Source organism: Malus domestica, chromosome 15 (assembly GCF_042453785.1).
Source record: "Malus domestica chromosome 15, GDT2T_hap1".
Lineage (NCBI taxonomy): Eukaryota > Viridiplantae > Streptophyta > Magnoliopsida > Rosales > Rosaceae > Malus > Malus domestica.
The window spans coordinates 382,952-405,253 of record NC_091675.1 but is presented as its reverse complement, the minus strand read 5'-3'; the positions used below and the strand labels follow the sequence as shown (position 1 = coordinate 405,253).

Below are 22,302 nucleotides of genomic sequence, written 5' to 3'. Positions count from 1 at the left end.
ATATTAAAAGTACAAAAGGGCTCAAAATTAAATTGAAAGTTCTAACTTCGGAGGACACCCTTACAGTTTTATTTGTTATTTTTTTTTCTTATTACAAACGATATTAATACGTTAAACTAAGCTGAAGAAAATGAACAGAATGCATTGAGTTGACGAAAAAGACTTTGTCTACCGTCAACTGACTAGACAACGAAACTGGAAAGGATCATGGGTCCTTTAGGACATCATCAGGGGCCCCATTTAGTATCGTCGTTGGGGCCTTGCCAATAACAACAAAAACGGACACCTGAAATGAAATGCGTAGCAGTAACGCTACAGCGCCGTCGTAAGAGAAACGTTGGCCATAACATCCTTCTCGTCTCTGTCTCTAATCGCCGTTGAAAAGCGTACGTGCTCAAAAAGTGAAGTGAAAGAAAGGAAGAAAGCAGAATTATATGCTCGGCAACATCCAAAGGGCAAAAGCAAAGCATAAAATAAAGCACACAGAAACATCACACACAAGCAAACATCTACTAAATATGCTCTCCTTTCATACATCTTAAAACCCCTCCAACCAAATACTCTCTCTCTCACCCTTAAACTCTCTCTCTCCCCTCTGTCTTCTCCTCTCTCTCTCTCTCTCTCTCTCTCTCTCTCTCTCTAGAAATGGGACTCTGTTTCACAAAATGTCAATCCCATGACATCCCTATATCTTCCTCAGACTCGCCACCTCATCGAACCCACCCAAAATCCAACAGAACCCACGACCCGTATAAGCCCGCCCCATCAAAACCAAACCCGTATTCGCCTGCTTATAGTTCCGGCACCTCTTTCGGCAGGACCCATTCATCGTTTCAGATTGGACCCATTCTCGGAAAACCCTACTTCAACGTAAATTCCCTTTATACCCTCGACAAGGAGCTGGGGCGGGGCCAGTTCGGGGTGACCTATCTCTGCACCGAGAAGACCACTGGAAAAAAGTACGCCTGCAAGTCGATATCGCGGCCGAAGCTGTCGACGACCAAGGACATCGAGGACGTGAGGAGGGAGATTATGATACAGCAGCACCTGACGGGGCAGCCCAACATCGCGGAGTTCAAGGGGGCCTATGAGGACAGGCAGAATCTGCATTTGGTCATGGAGTTGTGCTCTGGCGGCGAGCTTTTCGATCGGATTATTGCCAAAGGGAGCTACTCCGAGCGGGAGGCAACGAGGATTTTCAGGCAGATTGTGAATGTGGTGCATGTCTGTCATTTTATGGGGGTGATGCATCGGGATTTGAAGCCTGAGAATTTTTTGTTTGCGAGTAAGGATGAAGACGCGCCGCTCAAGGCCATTGATTTTGGACTCTCTGTTTTCATTGAGCAAGGTAAGTATTCAGTAATTACTCAAATTTGTGAAAATTTTGTTTGGAGATTACATAAATTTGTGTGTTTATTTCCATACAATTGTTTGCTTAATTAAAGACGAAGATAATTGTCTAGAAGATATTAGAGTTTATAATCCACTCTAACTTACAAAGAAGAAAATTCAAACGTGCATACACAATAATCTCTGCCATTATGGGTTAGAGAGACTTAAGTCAATGAAGATGGGGACAAGTCAACCAAGTCAACAAATTTAGTGATAAATAAAATAAAATAAACACGACTAGATAATAAGTGGTGCATCACATTGTGACTAGATTAAGCATTAAGAAATGTGGCGCAATACGTGCAGCATGTGGGTCCTATGTTGTGCAAGAAATCGACATGCTGCATATGATGAACGTATACAAGAGTGAACAAAAATTTACAATCTACCCATCATTTTGGAAGCAGTTGAATTGATGAATAACATGCATAATTTTTATTTATTGAATTTTTGTTACTGTAGAATTTCAATTAATTTTCATGATCTACACGGAGGAATGACTTGTCAGCAATTCTCCAGGGAAAGTGTACAGGGACATAGTTGGGAGTGCCTACTATGTGGCCCCAGAAGTGTTACAGCGGAGTTATGGGAAGGAGATTGATATCTGGAGTGCCGGAATCATGTTATATATTCTTCTGGCTGGAGTGCCTCCCTTTTGGGCTGGTAGGTAACTTGCATTGCACGCTACTATTTTTACTGTGTCAAAAACTTTAAACCAGAGCAAGAAGAACAATTTGTGTTTCTTTCTAAATTTGGTTTCGACGTTTTGATGTGTGTGTGTGCAAATTCTGTTTTTAGAGACCGAGAAGGGGATATTGGATGCAATTTTAGAAGGCAAACTCGACTTACAAAGCGCACCTTGGCCTTCAATATCTGATGAGGCAAAGGATCTCATCAGGAAAATGTTAACCATGGACCCTAGGAGGAGACTTACAGCTTCGCAAGTTCTTGGTAAATGTTAACAGAAAACCTACTCAACAACTCAACTCCTTTATTTTAATTGTTCCCCTTGAGTAAATTTTTGCCGAAATAATGTGCATTTTAACCAGAACATCCATGGATGAGAAAAGAAGCATCGGACAAACCTATTGACAGTGCTGTTCTCATTAGAATGAAGCAGTTCAGAGCAATGAACAAGCTCAAGAAGCTTGCTCTGAAGGTATGTATGATTCGTTACACCTCCATTTTAATTGTTCAAATCATATGCGCAAGGCTAGACAAGTTTGAAAACAACCGTCCGTCCAGCCTTGCGTGTATCAATATTTGTTCCTTCAAATTTGTATTTTTTACGTTATTATTCATCTCCTGTTTGTGTAAGCAACTGGAATTTGGATTGGTTAAAGGTAATAGCAGAAAACCTTTCGGAAGAAGAAATCCACGGCCTGAAGGAAATGTTCAACAACATAGACACGGATGGAAGCGGTAGCATCACACTTGAGGAACTTAAAACTGGATTGGCGAGGCTGGGATCCAAGCTCACTGAAACTGAAATAAAACAGCTGATGGATGCTGTCAGTACTCGAAAAATCGTTTCTTTGTGCTCGAATTTCCCTAAACATTAATAATATCTGGTTACATTAATTTGTTCTTCTTTTCTCGTTAGGCCGACATTGACAAGAACGGTACTATAGATTACACTGAATTTATAACTGCTACCATGCATCGCCATAAGCTGGAGAAGGAAGAAAATTTGTACAAGGCTTTCCTGTTCTTCGACAAGGATCAGAGCGGGTTAGTTTAATCAATTTAATTAATCCAAAGTTTTTGATAAGTAAGTTATACTTGAATCCTCACCGACTGGTTTAAGCTGATCAGGTATATCACAAGAGATGAGCTAAGACAAGCAATGACTGAATATGGGATGGGGGACGACGCTACTATTGAAGAAATCCTCGATGATGTGGACACGGATAAAGTAACATCTATACACACACGCATATGATATATATACACAAATATGTATATATATGTGTGTGCGTGTGTGCGTGTATATGCATACATGTTGTGTGTTGTGTTTCTCCAGATGACTGAATACTACTGGTTTAATTTTTGTGTAGGATGGAAGAATCAATTACGAGGAGTTTGAGGCGATGATGAGAAAGGGAGTTCAAGATGCTGATGAGAAACAAAGATAACTGGTTGACAGCTTTCTTACAAGAATCCATGAAGATCAAATAATGAACAACTCCCAAAGCTCAAAGCTCTGCCTCTGAAAAGTAAACCAATGTCCATAAATAACCTCAAGCTGTTATACATCATGTGTACTGCATGAACAAATTAATAATAATAATCCAAATATACAAATTACAACTGTTGAGTATAAATTTGTTCGGCTAAATTGGCTTCGAAGCTTTCCATATTATGAAATTTGAAAGTTAAGTTGAAGGACACTCTAAGATGAACTAAATTGTCGTTTATACATGTTTATTGTATATTTAGTGTTTCTTAGTGCTATTTTTAATTAAAAATTTGTAACCGATACCATTACATGTTTCCGAAGCTTTGTCAATGAGACTACAACATTTTTAACTTTTACAACATACACCCAAAAGTTTGGGGTCTCACTTTCAAAAAAACGACAGTCTTTTTTTTTTCTTTTTCAAATTACTATCTTCGAAGTTGTTTTATAACTATTTTTTTCAAAAAATGAAAGTAGTTAACAAACAATATTTCAATTTTCAGTTTAAAAAAAAAAATGAAAAAAAAATTGAAAACGAAATTAATGAAGAACAAAAAAGAAAAACTGAAACCAAAATGGTTATAGAATAGAAGGCAATAAGACTAGTAATGCCAAAAAACTTATTTGAAATGTTAGGTAGTAATGTGATTAAAAAAAATGAAACATTGTGTCTGTTTTGTGACAGCGGGCTCGAACCTCAGGGGTAGTTATGCAATTAGCTCGTACGTTTAAGATTAGGATCATACGACATGTCGCTCAACGTCGGACATAATATGATCTGGTATTCTGGTTGACACTTTTGGAGGGAACCGGTTGCAGAGGAAACCATGACAAGGCAACCTCTGAATCTGCTGCTGGAAAGTCTGCCCCAAACCATCCTCCAATTTCTGAACCCCTTCACTGCTTCTCTTTCGCAGGCGCGTCAAGCCCACGCCCAAATACTCAAGACTGGCCTCTCCAACGACACCAATGTCACCACCAAGCTCCTCTCTGTCTACGCCAACAACCTCTGCTTTCTCGAAGCAAACCTCGTCCTCGATTCGATTCCGAACCCCAACCTGTTCTCCTTCTCCACCCTAATCCACGCCTTTTCGAAGCTCAATCAGTTCAGCCACGCACTATGTTTGTTTTCTCAAATGTTGTCCCGAGGCCTCGCGCCGGACGGTTTTCTCTTCCCCAGCGTCGTCAAGGCCTGCGCTGGCCCGCCAGCGGCTCCGAGAGCCGGCCGTCAGGTTCACGGCATTGCGTGTGTATCTGGGTTTTCTTTCGATTCGTTTGTGCAGTCCTCTTTGGTGCACATGTATATCAAATGTGACCGGATAAAGGATGCACGCAAGGTTTTCGATAGAGTGCCTCAACGGGATGTGGTTATTTTCAGCGCCTTGATTTCAGGGTATTCTCGGCATGGTTGCGTGGATGAGGCTGTGGGACTCTTGTATGAGATGAGGGGGATGGGTTTAGAGCCCAATGTAGTCTTGTGGAATGGGATGATTGCGGGTTTTAATCAGAGCGGGTTATATGCCGATACTGTGTCTGTTTTAAAGAAGATGCATTCGGAAGGTTTTCGACCTGACGGGTCTAGTATTTCTAGTTCTCTTCCTGCTGTCGGACAGTTGGAGGATTTGGGCATGGGGTTTCAGATTCATTGCTATGTGATCAAGCAGGGACTCGTGTCGGACAAATGTGTCGTCAGCGCGCTTATTGATGTGTATGGGAAGTGTGCCTGCGCATTTGAGATGTCACGGTTTTATGATGAAATGGATCAAACGGATGTTGGTGCTTGCAATGCTTTAGTCACGGGGCTTTCACGAAATGGTCTTGTTGACAACGCACTGGAGATGTTCCAACAATTTAAGGGCCAAGTGGAACTGAACATTGTGTCTTGGACCTCGATAATTGCTAGTTGTTCCCAGAATGGAAAGGATATGGAGGCTTTGGAGCTATTCAGAGAGATGCAGATTGAGGGTGTGAAACCAAACTATGTGACAATCCCTTGCTTGCTTCCAGCTTGCGGTAACATTGCAGCCTTGATGCATGGGAAGGCAACTCACTGTTTCGCTCTGAGGAGGGGGATCTCTAACGATGTGTTTGTGGGTAGTGCATTGATTGACATGTACGCGAAATGTGGAAAAATCCACTTGTCTCGGCTTTGTTTTGATAAATTGCACACCAGAAATTTGGTCTGCTGGAATGCAGTTATGAGTGGATATGCAATGCATGGAATGGCTAAGAAAACGATGGAGATATTTGATATGATGCAGAGGAGTGGTCAGAAGCCAGATTTTATCAGCTTTACCTGTATACTCTCTGCATGCAGCCAGAAAGGTTTGACGGAACAAGGATGGAATTATTTTAAAAGTATGTCAAAGGAGCATGGTATAGAAGCCAGAGTGGAGCATTATGCTTGCATGGTGACACTTCTTGGACGGGCTGGAAAACTTGAAGAGGCTTATTCCATGATCAAGAAAATGCCCTTCGAACCAGATGCTTGTGTTTGGGGAGCTTTACTAAGTTCTTGTAGAGTTCACAGTAATGTGACTTTAGGTGAGTCTGTTGCAAAGAAGCTCTTCAATATGGAACCGAAAAATCCTGGTAACTACATTCTTCTGTCAAATATTTATGCTTCCAAAGGCATGTGGACGGAAGTCGATAGAGTGAGGGATACAATGAAGAGTCTTGGTTTGAGGAAGAACCCTGGCTGCAGTTGGATTGAACTGGAGAACAAAGTGCACATGCTTCTTGCAGGAGACACGGGGCATCCGCAAATGAACCAAATTATTGATAAGTTGGATCAGTTGAGCTCGGAGATGAAGAAATCGGGTTACTTCCCCAATACCCACTTTGTATTGCAAGATGTGGAGGAACAAGACAAGGAGCACATTCTGTGCGGACACAGTGAAAAGTTGGCGGTGGCGCTAGGACTTCTGAACACTCCTCCAGGGTCCCCCCTCAGGGTGATTAAGAACCTCAGGATATGTGGTGATTGCCATGCTGTTATAAAATTCATATCTAGCTGTGAAGGAAGAGAGATTTTGGTCAGAGATACAAATCGGTTTCATCATTTTAAAGACGGAGTTTGTTCTTGTGGGGATTATTGGTGAACTATCACTATCAGCACGTCTTACTAGGGGCTTACTCTTCAAAAGGATGAAGTTACTTCAAGCTACTAAGTCCGTCAGGTAAAGGAAATGAACTTAGCTTACATTCTGTTTTTTCATCATGCACTGCAAAGAAAGAAGTAACCCGACGCATAATTGTTCCATTTGCAGGTCCCCCCCCCTCCTTCCGTGTCAGTGCTCAACAAAACCGAGCTATTTCTACTTGTCACCGTAAAATACTACATGGATGGAAGGGTTGGGAAATCCTGCCAGCGTGTACATGGTGGAACCAGGACTCGAAGACAGCGCAATTCAAGGATGAATCTCATTTTGAGGTACTCATGATCTTGCACCTTATTTATACGAATGTGTTTTTATTGCCCTCTTTACAAGAATGACTGCGTCTCTTGAATAAATTCGACAGGAAGGAGTCTTAAATAAATTCGGTGTCTATCGCATGTTGTAAATAAACTCGACAATAAGGCACTCTGTATTCTGCTGTATAGTTGGTTCTGTATTCAATTCATTGTTCCTGCTGCAATTTTTGTTGTAAATTTCGCTCAATAAAAGGACTCATTGTTAACTTAACTACAAATCGAACATGCCGTCAAGGCATATAAACTAGGATTGACGCACTATGAATCTGGTTATTAAAAATAAATAATGAATAAGAATGATCCTCGTACCAGCCTACCAGTACAGCAGAACAAGAAAACTGAAGAATTTAAGTGCTAACAGTACAAAAGTAGGTAAGAATTGAGAAAATGTGAGCATATAGAAATAATGAGAACATTGTAAAGGTTAAAAAGAATTCGTAATTACATAAATTCCGCCCGGTAAAAATTTGTTGTTTTGGTACAACACACACTGTTCTCTCAAGGTATAACTTGCTGAAAGACATGCCCTAAATCCCTAAACTGAGTACTGGTTAGACCAGCAGATCAAGTGAACGGCGGTTCAGACCATACCATACGCACTGTTAGTGATTGTAAATCTCCTAACTTCCATAGACGACCTGCACGGCTTAACATAAAACGACTTAGACTTTGTACTCTTGAAGATGCATCCACTTTGTACACGACCACTTGTTACCCCTTATCACAGGGCATGCACCTGCAACAACATATAACATGAATAACAATCCCAAGAAAAACAGAGAGCGGAGAGTGCAAAATAGCATACCGTGCAAACTTGACGGGTCTAGAGTAGCATCAGGCCTCATGCTCCAGAATAGTAATGCATCACCCATTTTAGGTTTCAGTGCAAGTCCCTGTTTACCACATTCTGATAATTCATTCCACCATGGCACAGAGCTGATACTCCCCTTTGCAGTAGGAAACACTGTCTCACCGCCTTCTTCAACATCCGACCTAAATCAATGGCAAGAAATGGCAAATGGGAAAGAGAACATTGACAAAGAAAAAAACCGCATACAATAAGACACGAGACAGATACATCAAAAGAGAAAAACCATTATGGGAAGAGAAAAGCCATCTTACAGATACATCAAAAGAGTTGCAACCCGTTGTCCGCCATTCTTGGTGTTGAACTCATCTGCGAAGTAATCAAAATGCGCATCGTATTTCTGCCCAACTTCATAGTGGAGAACCTGAAGTCCTTCCCCATGCTCTGTCAGAATGAAAATCAGCAGAATTAGTGTGTACCTGAACTGAGGAAAATAAAAATCTGGATCGGAAGAAACGCAAAGGTGTAGTGTAATGTAGGTAACTATGTCTAGCAGTCACGTACCTACAGGTATGAAGGTGAAGTCTGCTATTCTCTTCTCGATATCCCTAATTATTTTATCGCGTCCTCTCCTCAGAAACATTCCGGAGCTTGTGCGCACGCTGCAGAAAAGGATTTCGAGGGTATCACACTACTATATTTGTTTTATACATGTAGGGAGGTGATCGAAATGCTTAGAAGCATACCTACTGTCTTTGCTTTTCCCAGTCTCGCTATCAACAACAGTTGACTTTACCATATGAGGTTTAGCGAGATTAATTAAGTAGTCACATTCATCCTTGGACTGTCCAAAATCATATCTAAGATTAACATTCTCGAACAATAACGAACACCAACAGAAACACCACCGATTTCGAATAAAACAGAAAATTAAGATCAAGCCAAACAGATAAATTAATTAAAACGAGGAAAACTAACCAAGAAATTGTGATATATGAAGGCTCTGGGCTCCCAAGAAATCACTTCCGTCCACTGCTCTCCTCTATTCCCCAATCCATCACTTCTGAAAAATATGATTACATTTATTTTTACTTAAATCCAGAAAGAAAAAAAAATATTAAAAGGAAAGCGAATTCATCACGACCGTGGACTTACGAGCGAAATGCGTACCTCTCGACGATCTTCCGCCTAAAGGAGCTGAGATCGTTAGGTGAAGAGCCGTCGGTGCTAACCGGAAGCGACACGATTCCAAAAGCGAGCATGAGAAGCACCACCGACAGCACGAACAGCATCGACAAGACGAGCGTGAACGGAGACCATTTCTTGCTCTGCAACCTACCGTACCTCCCCTTGGCCATTGTTGAACGGGCTCCGAAATCCTAGAGCTCTGATGCGGAATTCTCACGCAAAAGCGAGCGCTGAGTGCTTAAATTCTGAGTTCTCTGAGAAAGGCGAATTCTGAGTTGTTTTGAAATGCGTCGTAATTTATAGGTCGGAAGGTTAACAATAAACTATTCGATGTGACGAAATTACCCTGGTGTTTATATTTGGGGCGGGGTTAATGACTGGGGTATTTTAGCGATTTGCAGATTGCGGTTTTATTTTCCCGCTTTTGCAGTGCTGTGGGCTGCACACTGGTTGTGACTCAGGATTATTTTCTTATTTTCTGCTTCCGGGTTTTGAATAATAAAATCTGATTACATTCTTTTTCTTGCGGTCTAATTAATTAATTTTCTTTATTCAGCTTCTACAAAGAAACAACGTCCTACAAAAACCATCAAATTTACTGATTCCTCTGGGTCAAATGTGAAATTGAGTATTTTCGTCCAACGGCAGCAGAAACTCAAAAATCGAACCGTTTAAACTGCTTAATCTTGATCCCCTCCTCGCTCCTTCTGAATCTGCTGCCGCTGCTTCTCGGCGAGCTTATCTATCGCCGACTGCACCGCATCATGCCCGCCGATGAGCAATCGAGAGTCCAGCCACAGCACGCCTCCAGAGTCCACCCACATGAAGAATCGAGTCGCCCTAATTATGTCTCGGTACAGACTCAGCGCCTCCCTCCGAGTGCTGGTGGGTCGCCGCCGATTCCTGCAACTCCTCCTCCTCATCGTCGCGGTGTTTCTCTTTCTTCACTACGTGTCTGTCCAGAAGCTCCTCCACGGTGTCCGGGCCCTCGTGCAATAGACGCCGGCCACAATTGAAAACTATGTCGTTTCGCGTTATGAGCTTCAGAGGAATTCGACATTTTTGTACATTCGCCGTCATCCTTTCCGGGCAATTGGGGGCGTACAGAAGATTGGCGCAAGTAGAATACGGAGAGGAATATAAAAAAAATATTCTTAAAAACTTTTTCTTTCAGTGAGGTGGGCTTGAAAACATTTACCCAAATGTGTGTAGAGGATAAAAAATTAAGAAACTGTTTGGACCCGATTTTACATTACCGGCCCAAGTAATTGAGGCCGTTGGATGAGCGGATTCTAGACTATTGAATTTTAATATTTTTCTAGGTATTAATACTGAATTTGGGCGATCTCCAAGAAATCAAGAGTTTAAAACGGAAGAGTCCAGCTTGAGATTGAGATTGGTATCATGCATGTACGTGAAGGATTGGAAGACTATCTCCCATGCATTTATGCAAATATAATGGAGATAAAGATGGGATTAGATTATCATTAGCCAATAAAGGTGCTTGGATAAAGGTGCTGTTTATTTTGAACTCAGGCACGGGAAAATATGGGATAAAAGATGGCATATGCCATTTTATCTAATGTGATCTTACCTGATGACTCGGTAATTATTGATTGGGATAAAGATGGCTGTGGCTTATCATCAGAGATGGTGGGATGTCCACGACTTTAATTCTCCAGCACGGCTAAGAGTTTTGATGCTATAAATATGAGAGCGCAAGCAACATCAGAGATCTCCAATTCAACACACAAAACTGCCTTGCGCAAACCCTCTCAACAACTTTGAGATTTTTTTTATTTTCTCTTTTCGCTGACACATCTTCCGTTGGCATCAACAGCACTGTGAAAGCAACCGGTGATATCTTAAGTCGGCATAGATAGCTCTGTCACCGTAGAATCAGCCGGTCTCGCAGCATCTTCCGTTGGCATCAACAGCACTGCGGCGAGGGCGATTGATTACCTATCCAAGTCTCGGTCGAGAAGGATTTCTGAATCCTTATTGGTCGAGGTCATCTCATCAGCCTTCTCGGCGAAGTGAGGTGTTACTAGTTACTACATTCGGCACATTGGAAGCCGAATTGGATATTGAACTTCGTAAGAATAGCAGCCTTGTCTTCAGGTTCGAGAACCCAAGAGGCCGAGACGTGTTCCTTCCTCGGCCGCAATCGCAAGACGCAGAAGTCAGCCGCGCACCTAACGCAACATCAACAAATTTACTCCTCGGCCGAGCTCGGCCGACGAGTTGGCACGCCCCGCATTCACCGAAGGACGTAGTTAGCTTCTAGATTACTCGGCATGCGCGCCACGTAGGCTTTGTAGTTTCTAGGGTCAACAGAAACAAACGAAAAGTTAAAAAAAAATAGTTTTAATAAAAAATGACAGAAAAATGTATAGTGAATAGTATCAAGGAAAGATAAAAATGTGGTTTTTCGTTAAAAATGAACAGTATCGGAAGTGTTTCGTTAAAACTCCCGAAAATTTTGATTAAAACTGAGGAAATGAGAATTAATTACCAATATGGTTAAAAGAAGAGAAATATTTTCATTAATGTATTTCCTGATTTACCAAATAATATAGCTGTATTTTCCGTCTCGGTACAAGGGAAATTGGACATACTGATTTTCCAAGCCCTTGATTGGCTCTGCACATTATTTTTCACCCTAAAATGGTGTCAATTACAAATTAATTCTCAATGTTCCATTCATCTTAAACAATCTAATTTCTAGTCCGTGATTGCTTGCTAAAACATATCAAACTACTCTACTCGATGGGAATAAGGATTTGAATTCGAATGTAAAAAACCAACACATTGCGGTAATCACCCGGTCACACAACAAATATTTTATTTTCTGGCTTACCAGCAGTTGAATCCTTATCAAATTGTGATTATAATTCTTAACGTTCCCTAGCTATTTTACAATCCTTTCCCAAAGGAAATTAGGAAGGCCAGCTATAGTACACGCTGTGCAATTAATTTGTGTCAAAATTGAAATTCAAATTAGCATACTAGTTAGGATTCAAGTGTGACTAAACTAACGCACACAAATCATAGCAGAGGTATACTTATTGCACCACTATAAATTGAAGCAATTTTACAGCCATTCTATTACTGCCTACTTCCTTGGATTTGAACCTTTTCAGAGTGTCGTAAATGGATCCTGCTGACGGGTCCCCGAGCTTGTTGGCACTGAAGGAATTGATTCCGTTAAAGCCTTGGAAGACACCGCCCCCTCCCTTTTCACAGAGTCGATGCGGGAATTACATGAAGGTAAAAGATGGATCAAGAGTGTATTGGACGTCCAAGACGGCGCTGCACAGGGAAGCAAATGATGATATTATAGACGTTGAGATTCCATATGAAGGATTGTTTGAGTTCATTGACAAGTTTGTCGTTAGGAAGGTTAGGGTTTGGATTGACCGGTTATTTGGGGAGATATTATGCTTACCAAAGTATGATGCATACCACGGTAAATGACTCTTATGAATGTTTTTGTTTGTTTAGGTTTGTGCATAGTACTCTAATCCCTCATTAGATGTAAATTATGCCATGCTAATTGTCTGACCTTAGTTTTTCAATTTTGTTTTGCCTCTTAATTAGTGGTTATGAAAAAGAAGACACGTTTGTTGTTAACGTTGATGAGAAAAAGGAGTTGTTGTATAAATAAAAAGGAAAACTAATGAAAATGACTTGAAAACTTTGAGTTTTAACGACAAAATAAAGGGTAAAGTGAATAGTACCATGATTTACTTTTTAATGTAAAAATATGTTTTTTCGTTAAAGTGAACAGTATCGGGAACTTTTCGTTAAAGTTCTCATAAGAGCAGTTCCACCCCTAAACAAATGCGCCAGCACACAGCCTATTTAATTCACTCAATGAACAGTGATAGACCTAATAGATCAAATGCATCTCCACCCCTAACAAAAAATAGCATGATCAATTTTATTAAAATATTATTAAAAAAAGAAGAAGGTAAGTCTGGAACCTGCCTGCATTTCTCTCTCCCTCTCCCTCCCCATTCGGATTTGGAGGAGCTCTGCACCAAGATCTCTCTGTGACGCGTTGATTGTGCGAGAGGTTGATGGCTTGGTTGACGTCATATGGCCCAGCATGTGGGTCTGTCGATTTTAGGCCGGTCTATTGCCTGGCTTAGGCTGGGTGCCGATCAAAATGCTGGGCTAGAGTGGATAGCTTGGGTGCCGATCTGGTTTTTTAGCTAAGTGTTGGCCTATCAGTTCCCCGGTGGAACTGCTCTAATAAAAATCTGTGTTCTTCATTGGATTTGTATTTTCTGTAGGTGATTGGTGACGACATTGTCCCTATACAACTAGCACATGAAGCACAGAAATCTGCACTGACCCAGAGAAACAAAGACTCAGGCCCATATTATGCCGGGTAACCCAGGCCCATATTGTATAACATTTTGCTTGTGGGAGCGTGTGCCACTACAATCAAACGACGTCGCCTTTGGCCTGAGCTTCGCGCTTCAGCCTCTGCAGTCTGCCCCCCTCTCTTCTTTCCGCCGCTCCTTCCTCTCGTCTTCTTAGGAAGCTCAGCTATGGCGTTAACCAAATCAACCCTCCATTTCCGCCGCTTTCTCTCTCCCACTCCGCCGCGAATTCTCAAACCCTACTCTTTCTCTTTAGCTTCAGAAGCACCTCTTCAAGAGAACGACACCCCAGACAACGATTCCCAACCTGCCCCTGCTCCTGCCCCCTACCTATCCGCCGACGAAACCCTAATTGCCGACAAATTCCACTCTCTAATCAAAGATCACCACCGCAATAACCCCAACCCCAACCCCAACCCCACTCCCCCGAACCCCACCTTCACAATCCCTGCTCTGTCGCAAGACTTCTCCCAAATCTCCGCCGTCCATTCATTATCTCCTTCCGTCGTCCGCCGTGTTATCGAAAAGTGTGGCGGCGTCCGCCACGGCATCCCTCTGGTCCAGGCAGTTGCTTTTTTCAACTGGGCCACTGCCCGCGACGGGTTCGAGCAGAAATCGGAGCCATACAACGAGATGGTCGACCTCGCTGGAAAGGTGAGGCAGTTCGATTTGGCTTGGCACGTGATCGACCTGATGAAAGCACGGAATGTTGAAATTACGGTCGAGACCTTCTCGATTCTTGTCAGGCGGTACGTGAGGGCCGGATTGGCTGCGGAGGCGGTGCACGCGTTTAATCGTATGGAGGAGTACGGTTGCGAGCCTGATAGGATGGCATTCTCGGTAGTGATTGGGATTCTGTGCAAGAAGAGAAGGGCCAGTGAAGCGCAGTCGTTTTTCGATAGCTTGAAGCATAAATTTGAAGTTGATGTTGTTCTGTACACTAGCTTGGTTAATGGCTGGTGTCGTGCTGGTAATATCTCGGAGGCTGAGCGGGTGTTTCGTGACATGAAGGCAGCTGGGATCATGCCGAATGTGTATACTTACAGCATTGTGATCGATGGTTTGTGTAGGTGCGGCCAAATTACGCGCGCCCATGATGTTTTCGCGGAGATGATTGATGCCGGTTGCCAGCCAAATTCAATAACTTTCAATAATCTGATGAGGGTTCATGTGAAAGCTGGCCGGACTGAGAAGGTGTTGCAGGTTTATAATCAGATGAAGAGGCTGGGATGCAATGCGGATGCCATTACTTATAATTTTCTTATAGAGTGTCATTGTAAGGACGAGAATCTTGAAGATGCAGTTAAGGTGCTCGATCTGATGGTTAAGAAAGGCTGCACCCCGAATGCATCGAGTTTCAATCCCATATTTCGGTGCATTGCGACGTTGAAGGATGTGAATGGTGCTCACAGAATGTATGCTAAGATGAAGGAGTTGAAGTGCGAGTTGAACACGGTGACCTACAATATATTAATGCAGATGTTTGCTGAATCTAAATCTACTCATATGGTGCTGAAGCTGAAGAGGGAAATGGATGAGAATGAAGTCGAGCCGAACGTGAACACGTACAAGGTCTTGATCTCCATGTACTGTGGAATGGGGCATTGGAACAATGCCTACAGGTATTGCAGGGAGATGATTGAGGAGAAATGCTTGAAACCGAGTATGCCGGTTTATGAGATGGTTCTAGAACAGTTGAGGAAGGCAGGGCAGTTGAAGAAGCATGAGGAGTTGGTGGAGAAGATGGTCGATAGGGGCTTCGTTACACGGCCGTTGGCTGTGTAGTCTGTAGAAGTAGCTTATTAGCTGCATTGCTCGCATTAGATTAGTCGTCGGATTACCTGTTTTCGTTATGGATTTATGATGTAGCGTTTTATGTTTGAGAGTTGGGATCACAATTTTGACAATTTCTTACAGAAAACTGTTACGCATCTGAGCTTCCTGTAACCTTTTTGTTTATTGTAATCTTACATGAAAGTTGTTATATGCTAATCAAGAAAGGCAAATCATTTCAAAATAAACATCATATGTTAACAAATGCAGCATGAGTCACCTGTTCGTGTTGGAAAAGTACAAGGGGAATGTTGACATTCAAAAACTCAACAAATTAAGGAATACAACTAGTGACCTTGCATGTCAAGCATCTCGTCGAGACGTTTCAATCTCTCCAAACCTTCACTTAACATAAAACGAGTCCGTTGCCTGTCACTGCAGTGCCGGTTGTTCTCCAGTTCCTGTCGAATCATCGATCTTAGTTCACCTGTAAGCACATCAACAGAAACATAAACCCAAGATGAACACTACTAATGGATGTAATGGGCAAGGAACAAGGTGTCATTTGATTTAGAAATATGGTAATTATGGCGTAAATTTGAGTGAAAGATTGTTGGTGAGTAAAATTTGACCTCTGGAATCAACGGGGGCTCTTCGGGTAATCCTAAGTGCTTGCCTATAAAGCTTCAAGACTCGACCGCGGAGAAGGAAGTCCTGCAAATCAAGGGCTTTAGCCATAACCCCAACACCCACTCCTTCCCCCAAAAATACCTACAACGCAAAAACAACAACTAAATTCTCAGCTGGTTCATCTTTTTTTTATCAAATTATCATATCTTTATTTTCTTTTTTATTTACTTTGCCTGGCTATGAATTTCAGATCAGAGACCGGAGCCTCATTTCCGCAGTTTCCAATTGATCGATGTTGCCATTTACAGATACAGCTAGGATTTCATAAATGGAGGCAACAAACATGAGAATTTACTTTAATTTAAAGAAGAAAAATAAACAGCAATATCTGCAGACCTTTGAGGTAAAGAGATGGGGCAGGAGCAGTGGCGGGAGCTCGACGGTATGAGGAGTTGGAGGTCGCCCTGTGCTGCTAGCCACGCCGTTTTCTTCTTTAATTTGTGGATTTGCCAATGTTATCGGGCCTTCAATTGGTCTTAATTTGTAGATGAGCCCAACTTTTGTTACCCAAAGAAGCTGGGCTTCTCTTACAGCATTTTACAAACTCCCAACAAATGTCTACTTTAAACCGTATAATAATTAGGATGCACGCAGCATGTCGTCGTCAATTCGTCATCTTAAAAGTTGATGGATGTCGGAAATGAATGTCTTCCGGTGACGAGTCTCCCTCCGCCTTCATGCTGGCGTAATTAGACGATGCAATAAATGTTGCCGCATGCCAGCAGCTGTGATGTAGACCAAGCGTTACATGTTTGACCATGTTAATGGAAAGTCAAACTAGTGCAACCCAACGCTAGTAATTAAGCTCAAGCTCCTATGAACGAAGACCAAATACGTCAACATATTGTAACTTATACTAATCATATTTCAGTAGGATGGAGGCTGGGCCACTTCAATATTGTTTCAAAAGCAGACCAATTACAGCTAATTGTATTTTAACTTACTAATTAATTATTATCATTAGGCCCATTAACACGTGATCTTTTGCTACATTTCACTCTAGGGAGAACTATAATGTTCACACACTCACTCAAGGGGTGTGCACACTGCACACTACTCATCATCACTCACAACAAATTAAATAATTGACAATTAAAAAAATCAGAAACTAGCGGCTGTATACTATTAACAATTGTTATTGGCAAAGAAAGAATGAATAATATTGTTACAATTATCAAATGAACTCTTAATTACTTCACTTACAAGCTCATCGGTTATGTATGTAAACAATTTATTGCGTCCTCCATTTCTAGTAAAGTTAAAATAAGCTAATTGTGTGAATCTAAATAAAAGTTACTAAAAGTTCTTAGTATTCATCTTCACTTATAAGTGAGAAGTCTCAGGTTCGATTTTCTTCAAATGCGAATTTGAACCACATTATTGTTAACCCATTGTGAGACCCCTATAGATAATATCGTTTGTTAAAAAAAAAATTACTAGAAAATGCTATAATTCTATTTATCCTTCGTTATATACTGCTCTTATTTTATTTTATTAACATATGGATTATGTATGTTGTGCACGGGTTAAACAAGAAAAACAAAATATTCATTTAGATTTATATATATTAAGTTTTTTTCTCCCTAATGATTCTGTTTAGGTTAATTAAGTTGATAAAAATTAAGCAAGCACGTAGTATCATCCTAAAATTTAGTCAACTATGTACACGTTTTATCAAACTTATCTTATATTTCCCAATTTGAAAAGGAAAAAAATCTTATATTTTCCCAATTGCAAATTTGTCATGATTATCCTTGAAATCCGCGTTCAATGATTAGATGAAGGTTTAACAGAGCCCCCGGAAAGGGTAGACAAGTCAATTCCTACGCATTGCTTAGTTATTAAATTCGATTTTAGCCCGTGGATTAGAAAAAAACGTTGAATCGAAATTAAATCTCGTGCAGAAAAAACCGGAAAGCTGCATCAAACGCAAGCTGTATTATTTAATTCAATCGAGCAAATATGGTTTGCTAGGTCACACACTCACACACACCTCCCTTGTTTGACCGACCTCTCTTTTCTTGATATATATATATATATATGTGTGTGTGTGTGTAGTTTTACAGATATATATAAGTAGTGTTGCTGGATAAGCGATTCAACACAATTTCATTATCCTCCTCAACTTCCAAGCGTGCGACAAGATTAGGGTTTTCTTTTACAACAATGGATCATCAGAAACAAGGTAAACCAAAAAACAAGATCTTGAAGTTTCTACCAAAAGCTGCTTCCGGTATTTATTTTCACAACCCTCCTTACAGCCCTACCGGAGACGCCGCCGCCAAGCTTAAAGCTCACGGGCGGCGAGGGTTTTCCGGCCCTTTAATGATTCCAGATCAAGTCCGAAGGAAACAGAAGAGCGGAAGCTTTGACGGCCAGACACGAGAAGAAGAGCCGACATCGCCGAAGGTATCGTGCATGGGACAGATCAAGCACAAGAAACACACTAACAAGATAAATAGCGTTAATTTGATCCCTAAAGATCGTCAAAAATCAAAGCCTCCTTCTGGCCCGTGGTCGCCACGGGAGATCAAGAAGCACGGTTTTCCGTTCCGGAGGATGTTTAGCAACATAAACCCTGGAAGAAAATCTGAATCTGATGCTAGTGATCTTGATCGTGATCGGACGGCTCCGAATCTTCCGGATAGGGCGCCTTCGTTGAGTCAGATGAAGAGATTTTCAAGCGGACGTGGCCAATATTTCGAAAACTTGGATTGGGAATCTCCTCATGATATTATGAATGATCATCGCGATTATTCAGATGAAGAGAGAGAAGAGAGAGAAGATGTGAGAATCGCATTCTCGGCACCTCTAGGGATTGGAGGAATAAATCAATTACATCAAGTGCCTTTGCAGCCAAGGAAAGAAATCAATCTATGGAAGAGAAGAACAATGGCTCCTCCTAGTCCTCTAGAATTGAAACCCATGGTCAGAGCAAATTAATTAAATTAAATTGTTCGTAATTGTTGCGGTTTATCATATACATTATTTCTTTTTTAGACTAGTGTTGCCCTCCTCTTTTTAATTAGATTTGTTCCCAAATATGTAAATTAGGGTGAAAGAATTTGTGAAGAAGTTTGAATTGTTCCCTGCTTTGATGGGTAATTATGTTAATACAGACACATGTATGAGACAAAAGTTGGGATCCACAAGGTCTTTTTTATCACATGGTTTAGTTTTCTTGTGCTCAACTACGCTTTTGGTTACGTTACTTAATACAGACACATGTATGAGACAAAAGTTCGGATCCACAAGGTCTTTTTGGTCACATGGAAGAGAAGAACAATGTGCGGGACGTTTTTTTTTCTTCATCCGAGTTGAAATATCTAGCAAGATTTTTATCGAGACCAATAAACCATCATATCCTCAATTTATACGTGTTTCTCATCTTTAATGAATATCGTACTTTTTCTATATAAAAAAATTAAAAAATAAATAACTTTTGATGATGTTTAATTTGCTTATTTGGAAGTGGTGCAAGATGTTTAATTTATTCTTCTTTTTTCTAATTGATGGAAATTGACCATTAATTATATAAAAATAATTAGGTCAAATTTGGGTAATACATATCAGTGAGGTAGCTGCCACAACTGAATAAGGTTAACTAATAGATTGGTGGTTTCCCTGTCAATTCCAAATTATTGTAAGATTAATTGGGGATGCTACAATCTGTCTTTAGCCGGAGCCACTGGATTTTTGGATGACTCGACGATCCCGGCCCCTTTTGGGGATGAAGTTCATAATTGAGATTAATTATTGTAATAAAATAATGCCATCACACTGTTTACTTACACCTAACAGCTTTTTGGAACGACTCTATGCTGATTTCACATATGATTTCATGCAAAAGATTCACATTTGGACCGCAGCTTGACAATTTTATAGAGCTATTTCTAGTATGACATGTCTCACGCCCTATGAAATGAGATTGAGGTCATATGTCAAAATAACTATTTACTGTAGTTTATTTATTTTCTTTTTATGAAATGTGCTTTATTAATTACGTAATCTGATACCTCTATTTGGGTTTCATCCAAAACACTCCGACACAAAATCTTATTGACTAGAGTGAAAATTTTCTCCTTTTTATTTGGGAAATTGTCATTGTTGTAAATATTTTCTCGCAAATGGTAGAATTGGGGCTTGAACTTGGTAATAGGGTGGAGCTATTCACATACCTATTTTTACTTCTCACACTTTTCTTAATTTTCGACCGTTGGTTCGAATGGATTGAAGAAAATTAATGGACAAAAACTAATAAAAATGTATGGGAAGTAAAACATGATGTGCGAATAGCACTACCCCTAGTAATATTGATACTTGAAAGAAGGGCTAGAATGCATTTAACCAAGATTTGCAACTTTATAACACCGATTACAGTTTCAATTCTCAAAAATAAGGTGACAAGTAAAGATCAATTGGTGCCCTCCATGTTTGGATACTGTGAGATTCGGTGACCCTTGCAATCAGTACTATACTCCATAGCATACCTGCATATCCATTATTTTTCTCAATAATAATACACAGTTGCCACTTAGTACTCCGGTCTAGTGATATTCCTCTTCACTTGTAAGTGAGAGATCTTAGATTCGATTCTCGCGCGCCTATCTCCTTTAGTGTAGATAATATTGTTTGTTCTGGATCCAATCCTTGTAAACAACTAGGCAACTTCTTCCGAATCTATGACATGCCGAGTCACACAACCGGGTGGATATTGCTGAATAAGTTTCGGCTTTTGGCCCAATGATTTTTCTGGCAATGAACAAACTGTTGCAAACCTTAATCCGTAGTGATAGTATGTATTTTTTTGTTGTTCCTTTTTTATAAGACCTTTATCTATAGTCCTAAGTTCCTATCTCCTTAATTAACAAGTACATAATTTCTCTCTACTGGAAGGCCGAAACACGTACATGTAGGTCATCTCTCATACAAAGCATGAGAAATTTTTTTTATTCTGGTATCTGACTTTATGTGAGCGTTGCTCATATAAGACAATCATATAAAAGTTTATCTCATTCAAGAGTATTATATACTAGGTTCATAATTAAGGTTAAAGCTAAATACTCTTTTCTTGGGCTAAAACATATTAACCTTAATAAAAAAAAACCCATTTCATTCAAAAATTAGTTCAAATCTGAAGACTAATTCAACTTCATTAAAAAATAAAGTACAAATTTTGTAAAATTAAATTTACATTTTTCTAATTTGTTGATAATTATCCTAATAAGTCACACGGACTCCTTGGTATCTTAGAATTTCACCAATAAGCTCACCTTTCCCAGAACCCACATACCTTCCACAAATCTCGCCGTCTCTAATGAACAAGAAAGTAGGTACCTCCACCACCTCCATGTCCTTGAGGAACAGCAGGCAGCTGTCGTTCTCATCGCCGTTCATCCTCGCAAACACCACCGTGTCCGACATTCTTTTCGACAGCTTCACCACCGTCGGATATACCTTGACACAGGGCCCACAGTGCTTGAGCCCCACGTCAAGCACAATCAGCTTGGTGTCCGCCTTATGCTCCTCGATCAGCTTCTCCACGTCCTCCCTCTGATGCAGCTGCACCACCTCGGAGTGGTTGTCGCCGTAGTACAACACGTCCCCCCTCAGCCGATCACCATCGATTCCTTCCTCCTCGTGAATCTTCTCCATGCTCTTGTAGAAGCTGAAGTGGGGGACTTTGTCGATGTTCTCTCTCCTGCAGAGCTCTCGGGTGTCTTCCGACTCGTCGCCCATGACCAATAAAAACTCGACATCGTTACATGTGCGGCTGAGGTCGACCATAAAAGGGTACATTTTTCTGCTCTCGGCGCTGTGGCTGGCGGCAAACTCGACGACAACGAGCTTGTTTTTTGCCAACCCTAGGGCCTCATCGAATTCCTGGATGCTGTGCACTTGCTGAACTCTGTCGTCACTTTCGACCTTTTTAGTGCCGGCGGCAGCTGTGGCCTTGATGGTGAAGTTGCGGAATTGATTTTTTTTTGTTTCAAGTTTTGTTGCTAAAGGTTTAAGCTTCGTCACCAAACTTAAACCTTTAGCAACAAAACAACTTGTTTTTGGGATTGAAGATTGAGATGACGAAGGTGGTTTGACTATGAAATTTGTGACGGTCGCCATTGAAGACAGGGTCGGAAGATTTGGTTTGTGTTGCTTAATTTGCTTATTCAAACCTATGAGAGTGGTAGGAGGCTCTGGTGTGGAATTATCTTGAAATCTCAGTGGCCACTGCTTTTTGTGATTCGTCTTATCCACTGACGGAATATATGGGTGAGTTTTTTTGAAAATATCCTTGGCATATTCAATCATTCATTCTCTTTGCAGCCCAAAATATCTTCTTTTGTGGTTTTCAAACTGTCTTGATATGAAACCGGCCCATAATATCAGATGAAGGTTGTGATAGTAG

At 40.9% G+C, this 22,302-nt stretch overlaps 6 protein-coding genes across 9 annotated transcripts; 3 read left to right on the top strand and 3 right to left on the bottom strand.

Moving 5' to 3' along the window:
• The first annotated feature begins 305 nt into the window (after positions 1-305).
• On the top strand, positions 306-7,210 carry LOC103450350 (pentatricopeptide repeat-containing protein At1g20230). The gene is made up of 10 exons (XM_008389686.4): positions 306-1,348; positions 1,912-2,055; positions 2,191-2,343; positions 2,442-2,551; positions 2,736-2,903; positions 2,996-3,123; positions 3,208-3,307; positions 3,450-3,521; positions 4,369-6,750; positions 6,841-7,210. Exons 1-9 carry the CDS (start codon positions 646-648, stop codon positions 6,670-6,672), a joined length of 3,882 nt encoding a protein of 1,293 aa, XP_008387908.2. The 5' UTR covers positions 306-645; the 3' UTR covers positions 6,673-6,750; positions 6,841-7,210.
• A 209-nt stretch (positions 7,211-7,419) lies between these two features.
• On the bottom strand, positions 7,420-9,329 carry LOC103413822 (probable prolyl 4-hydroxylase 3). 4 transcript variants are annotated; one of them, XM_008352265.4, is made up of 7 exons: positions 9,025-9,329; positions 8,833-8,917; positions 8,601-8,698; positions 8,419-8,516; positions 8,169-8,298; positions 7,852-8,039; positions 7,420-7,782 (listed from the first exon to the last, which is right to left on the bottom strand). In XM_008352265.4, the coding sequence occupies exons 1-7, from the start codon at positions 9,210-9,212 to the stop codon at positions 7,709-7,711; spliced, it is 861 nt and encodes a 286-aa protein (XP_008350487.1). In that variant the 5' UTR covers positions 9,213-9,329; the 3' UTR covers positions 7,420-7,708. The 4 variants fall into 4 exon arrangements, with proteins under 4 accessions (XP_008350487.1, XP_008350486.1, XP_017181877.1 ...); XM_008352264.4 differs by having other exon boundaries at positions 9,010-9,318; XM_017326388.3 differs by having other exon boundaries at positions 8,833-8,914; positions 9,010-9,318.
• Positions 9,330-13,290: 3,961 nt separating this feature from the next.
• Positions 13,291-15,454, top strand: LOC103450347 (pentatricopeptide repeat-containing protein At1g20300, mitochondrial). Its single transcript, XM_008389681.4, has one exon. The coding sequence runs from the start codon at positions 13,602-13,604 to the stop codon at positions 15,216-15,218; it is 1,617 nt and encodes a 538-aa protein (XP_008387903.1). The 5' UTR covers positions 13,291-13,601; the 3' UTR covers positions 15,219-15,454.
• On the bottom strand, positions 15,443-16,354 carry LOC103450346 (uncharacterized). Its single transcript, XM_008389680.4, has 3 exons — positions 16,233-16,354; positions 15,839-15,977; positions 15,443-15,693 (listed from the first exon to the last, which is right to left on the bottom strand). The coding sequence occupies exons 2-3, from the start codon at positions 15,942-15,944 to the stop codon at positions 15,554-15,556; spliced, it is 246 nt and encodes an 81-aa protein (XP_008387902.1). The 5' UTR covers positions 15,945-15,977; positions 16,233-16,354; the 3' UTR covers positions 15,443-15,553.
• A 1,708-nt stretch (positions 16,355-18,062) lies between these two features.
• On the top strand, positions 18,063-18,839 carry LOC103450345 (uncharacterized protein At1g76070-like). Its single transcript, XM_008389679.4, has one exon. It carries the CDS (start codon positions 18,063-18,065, stop codon positions 18,837-18,839), a length of 777 nt encoding a protein of 258 aa, XP_008387901.1.
• Positions 18,840-20,982: 2,143 nt separating this feature from the next.
• Positions 20,983-22,198, bottom strand: LOC103450344 (thioredoxin-like protein CDSP32, chloroplastic). The gene has a single exon (XM_008389678.4). It carries the CDS (start codon positions 22,014-22,016, stop codon positions 21,117-21,119), a length of 900 nt encoding a protein of 299 aa, XP_008387900.2. The 5' UTR covers positions 22,017-22,198; the 3' UTR covers positions 20,983-21,116.
• Positions 22,199-22,302: the final 104 nt, after the last annotated feature.

What these genes read in the sequence shown, in the direction of transcription:
- LOC103450346 (XM_008389680.4), bottom strand. Translation starts at nt 15,944, where the DNA reads ATGGCTAAAGCCCTTGATTTGCAGGACTTCCTTCTCCGCGGTCGAGTC. An exon ending in AGCCCCCGTTGATTCCAGAG is followed by an intron (nt 15,694 to 15,838) that starts GTCAAATTTTAC and finishes ATGTGCTTACAG; the next exon opens with GTGAACTAAGATCGATGATT.
- LOC103450345 (XM_008389679.4), top strand. Translation starts at nt 18,063, where the DNA reads ATGGATCATCAGAAACAAGGTAAACCAAAAAACAAGATCTTGAAGTTT.
- LOC103450344 (XM_008389678.4), bottom strand. Translation starts at nt 22,016, where the DNA reads ATGGCGACCGTCACAAATTTCATAGTCAAACCACCTTCGTCATCTCAA.
- LOC103450347 (XM_008389681.4), top strand. Translation starts at nt 13,602, where the DNA reads ATGGCGTTAACCAAATCAACCCTCCATTTCCGCCGCTTTCTCTCTCCC.
- LOC103413822 (XM_008352264.4), bottom strand. Translation starts at nt 9,212, where the DNA reads ATGGCCAAGGGGAGGTACGGTAGGTTGCAGAGCAAGAAATGGTCTCCG. An exon ending in TCATATATCACAATTTCTTG is followed by an intron (nt 8,699 to 8,832) that starts GTTAGTTTTCCT and finishes GATTTTGGACAG; the next exon opens with TCCAAGGATGAATGTGACTA. An exon ending in GCAACTCTTTTGATGTATCT is followed by an intron (nt 8,040 to 8,168) that starts GTAAGATGGCTT and finishes CCATTGATTTAG; the next exon opens with GTCGGATGTTGAAGAAGGCG.
- LOC103450350 (XM_008389686.4), top strand. Translation starts at nt 646, where the DNA reads ATGGGACTCTGTTTCACAAAATGTCAATCCCATGACATCCCTATATCT. An exon ending in TAAAACAGCTGATGGATGCT is followed by an intron (nt 2,904 to 2,995) that starts GTCAGTACTCGA and finishes TTTTCTCGTTAG; the next exon opens with GCCGACATTGACAAGAACGG. An exon ending in AAGATGCTGATGAGAAACAA is followed by an intron (nt 3,522 to 4,368) that starts AGATAACTGGTT and finishes TCTGGTTGACAC; the next exon opens with TTTTGGAGGGAACCGGTTGC.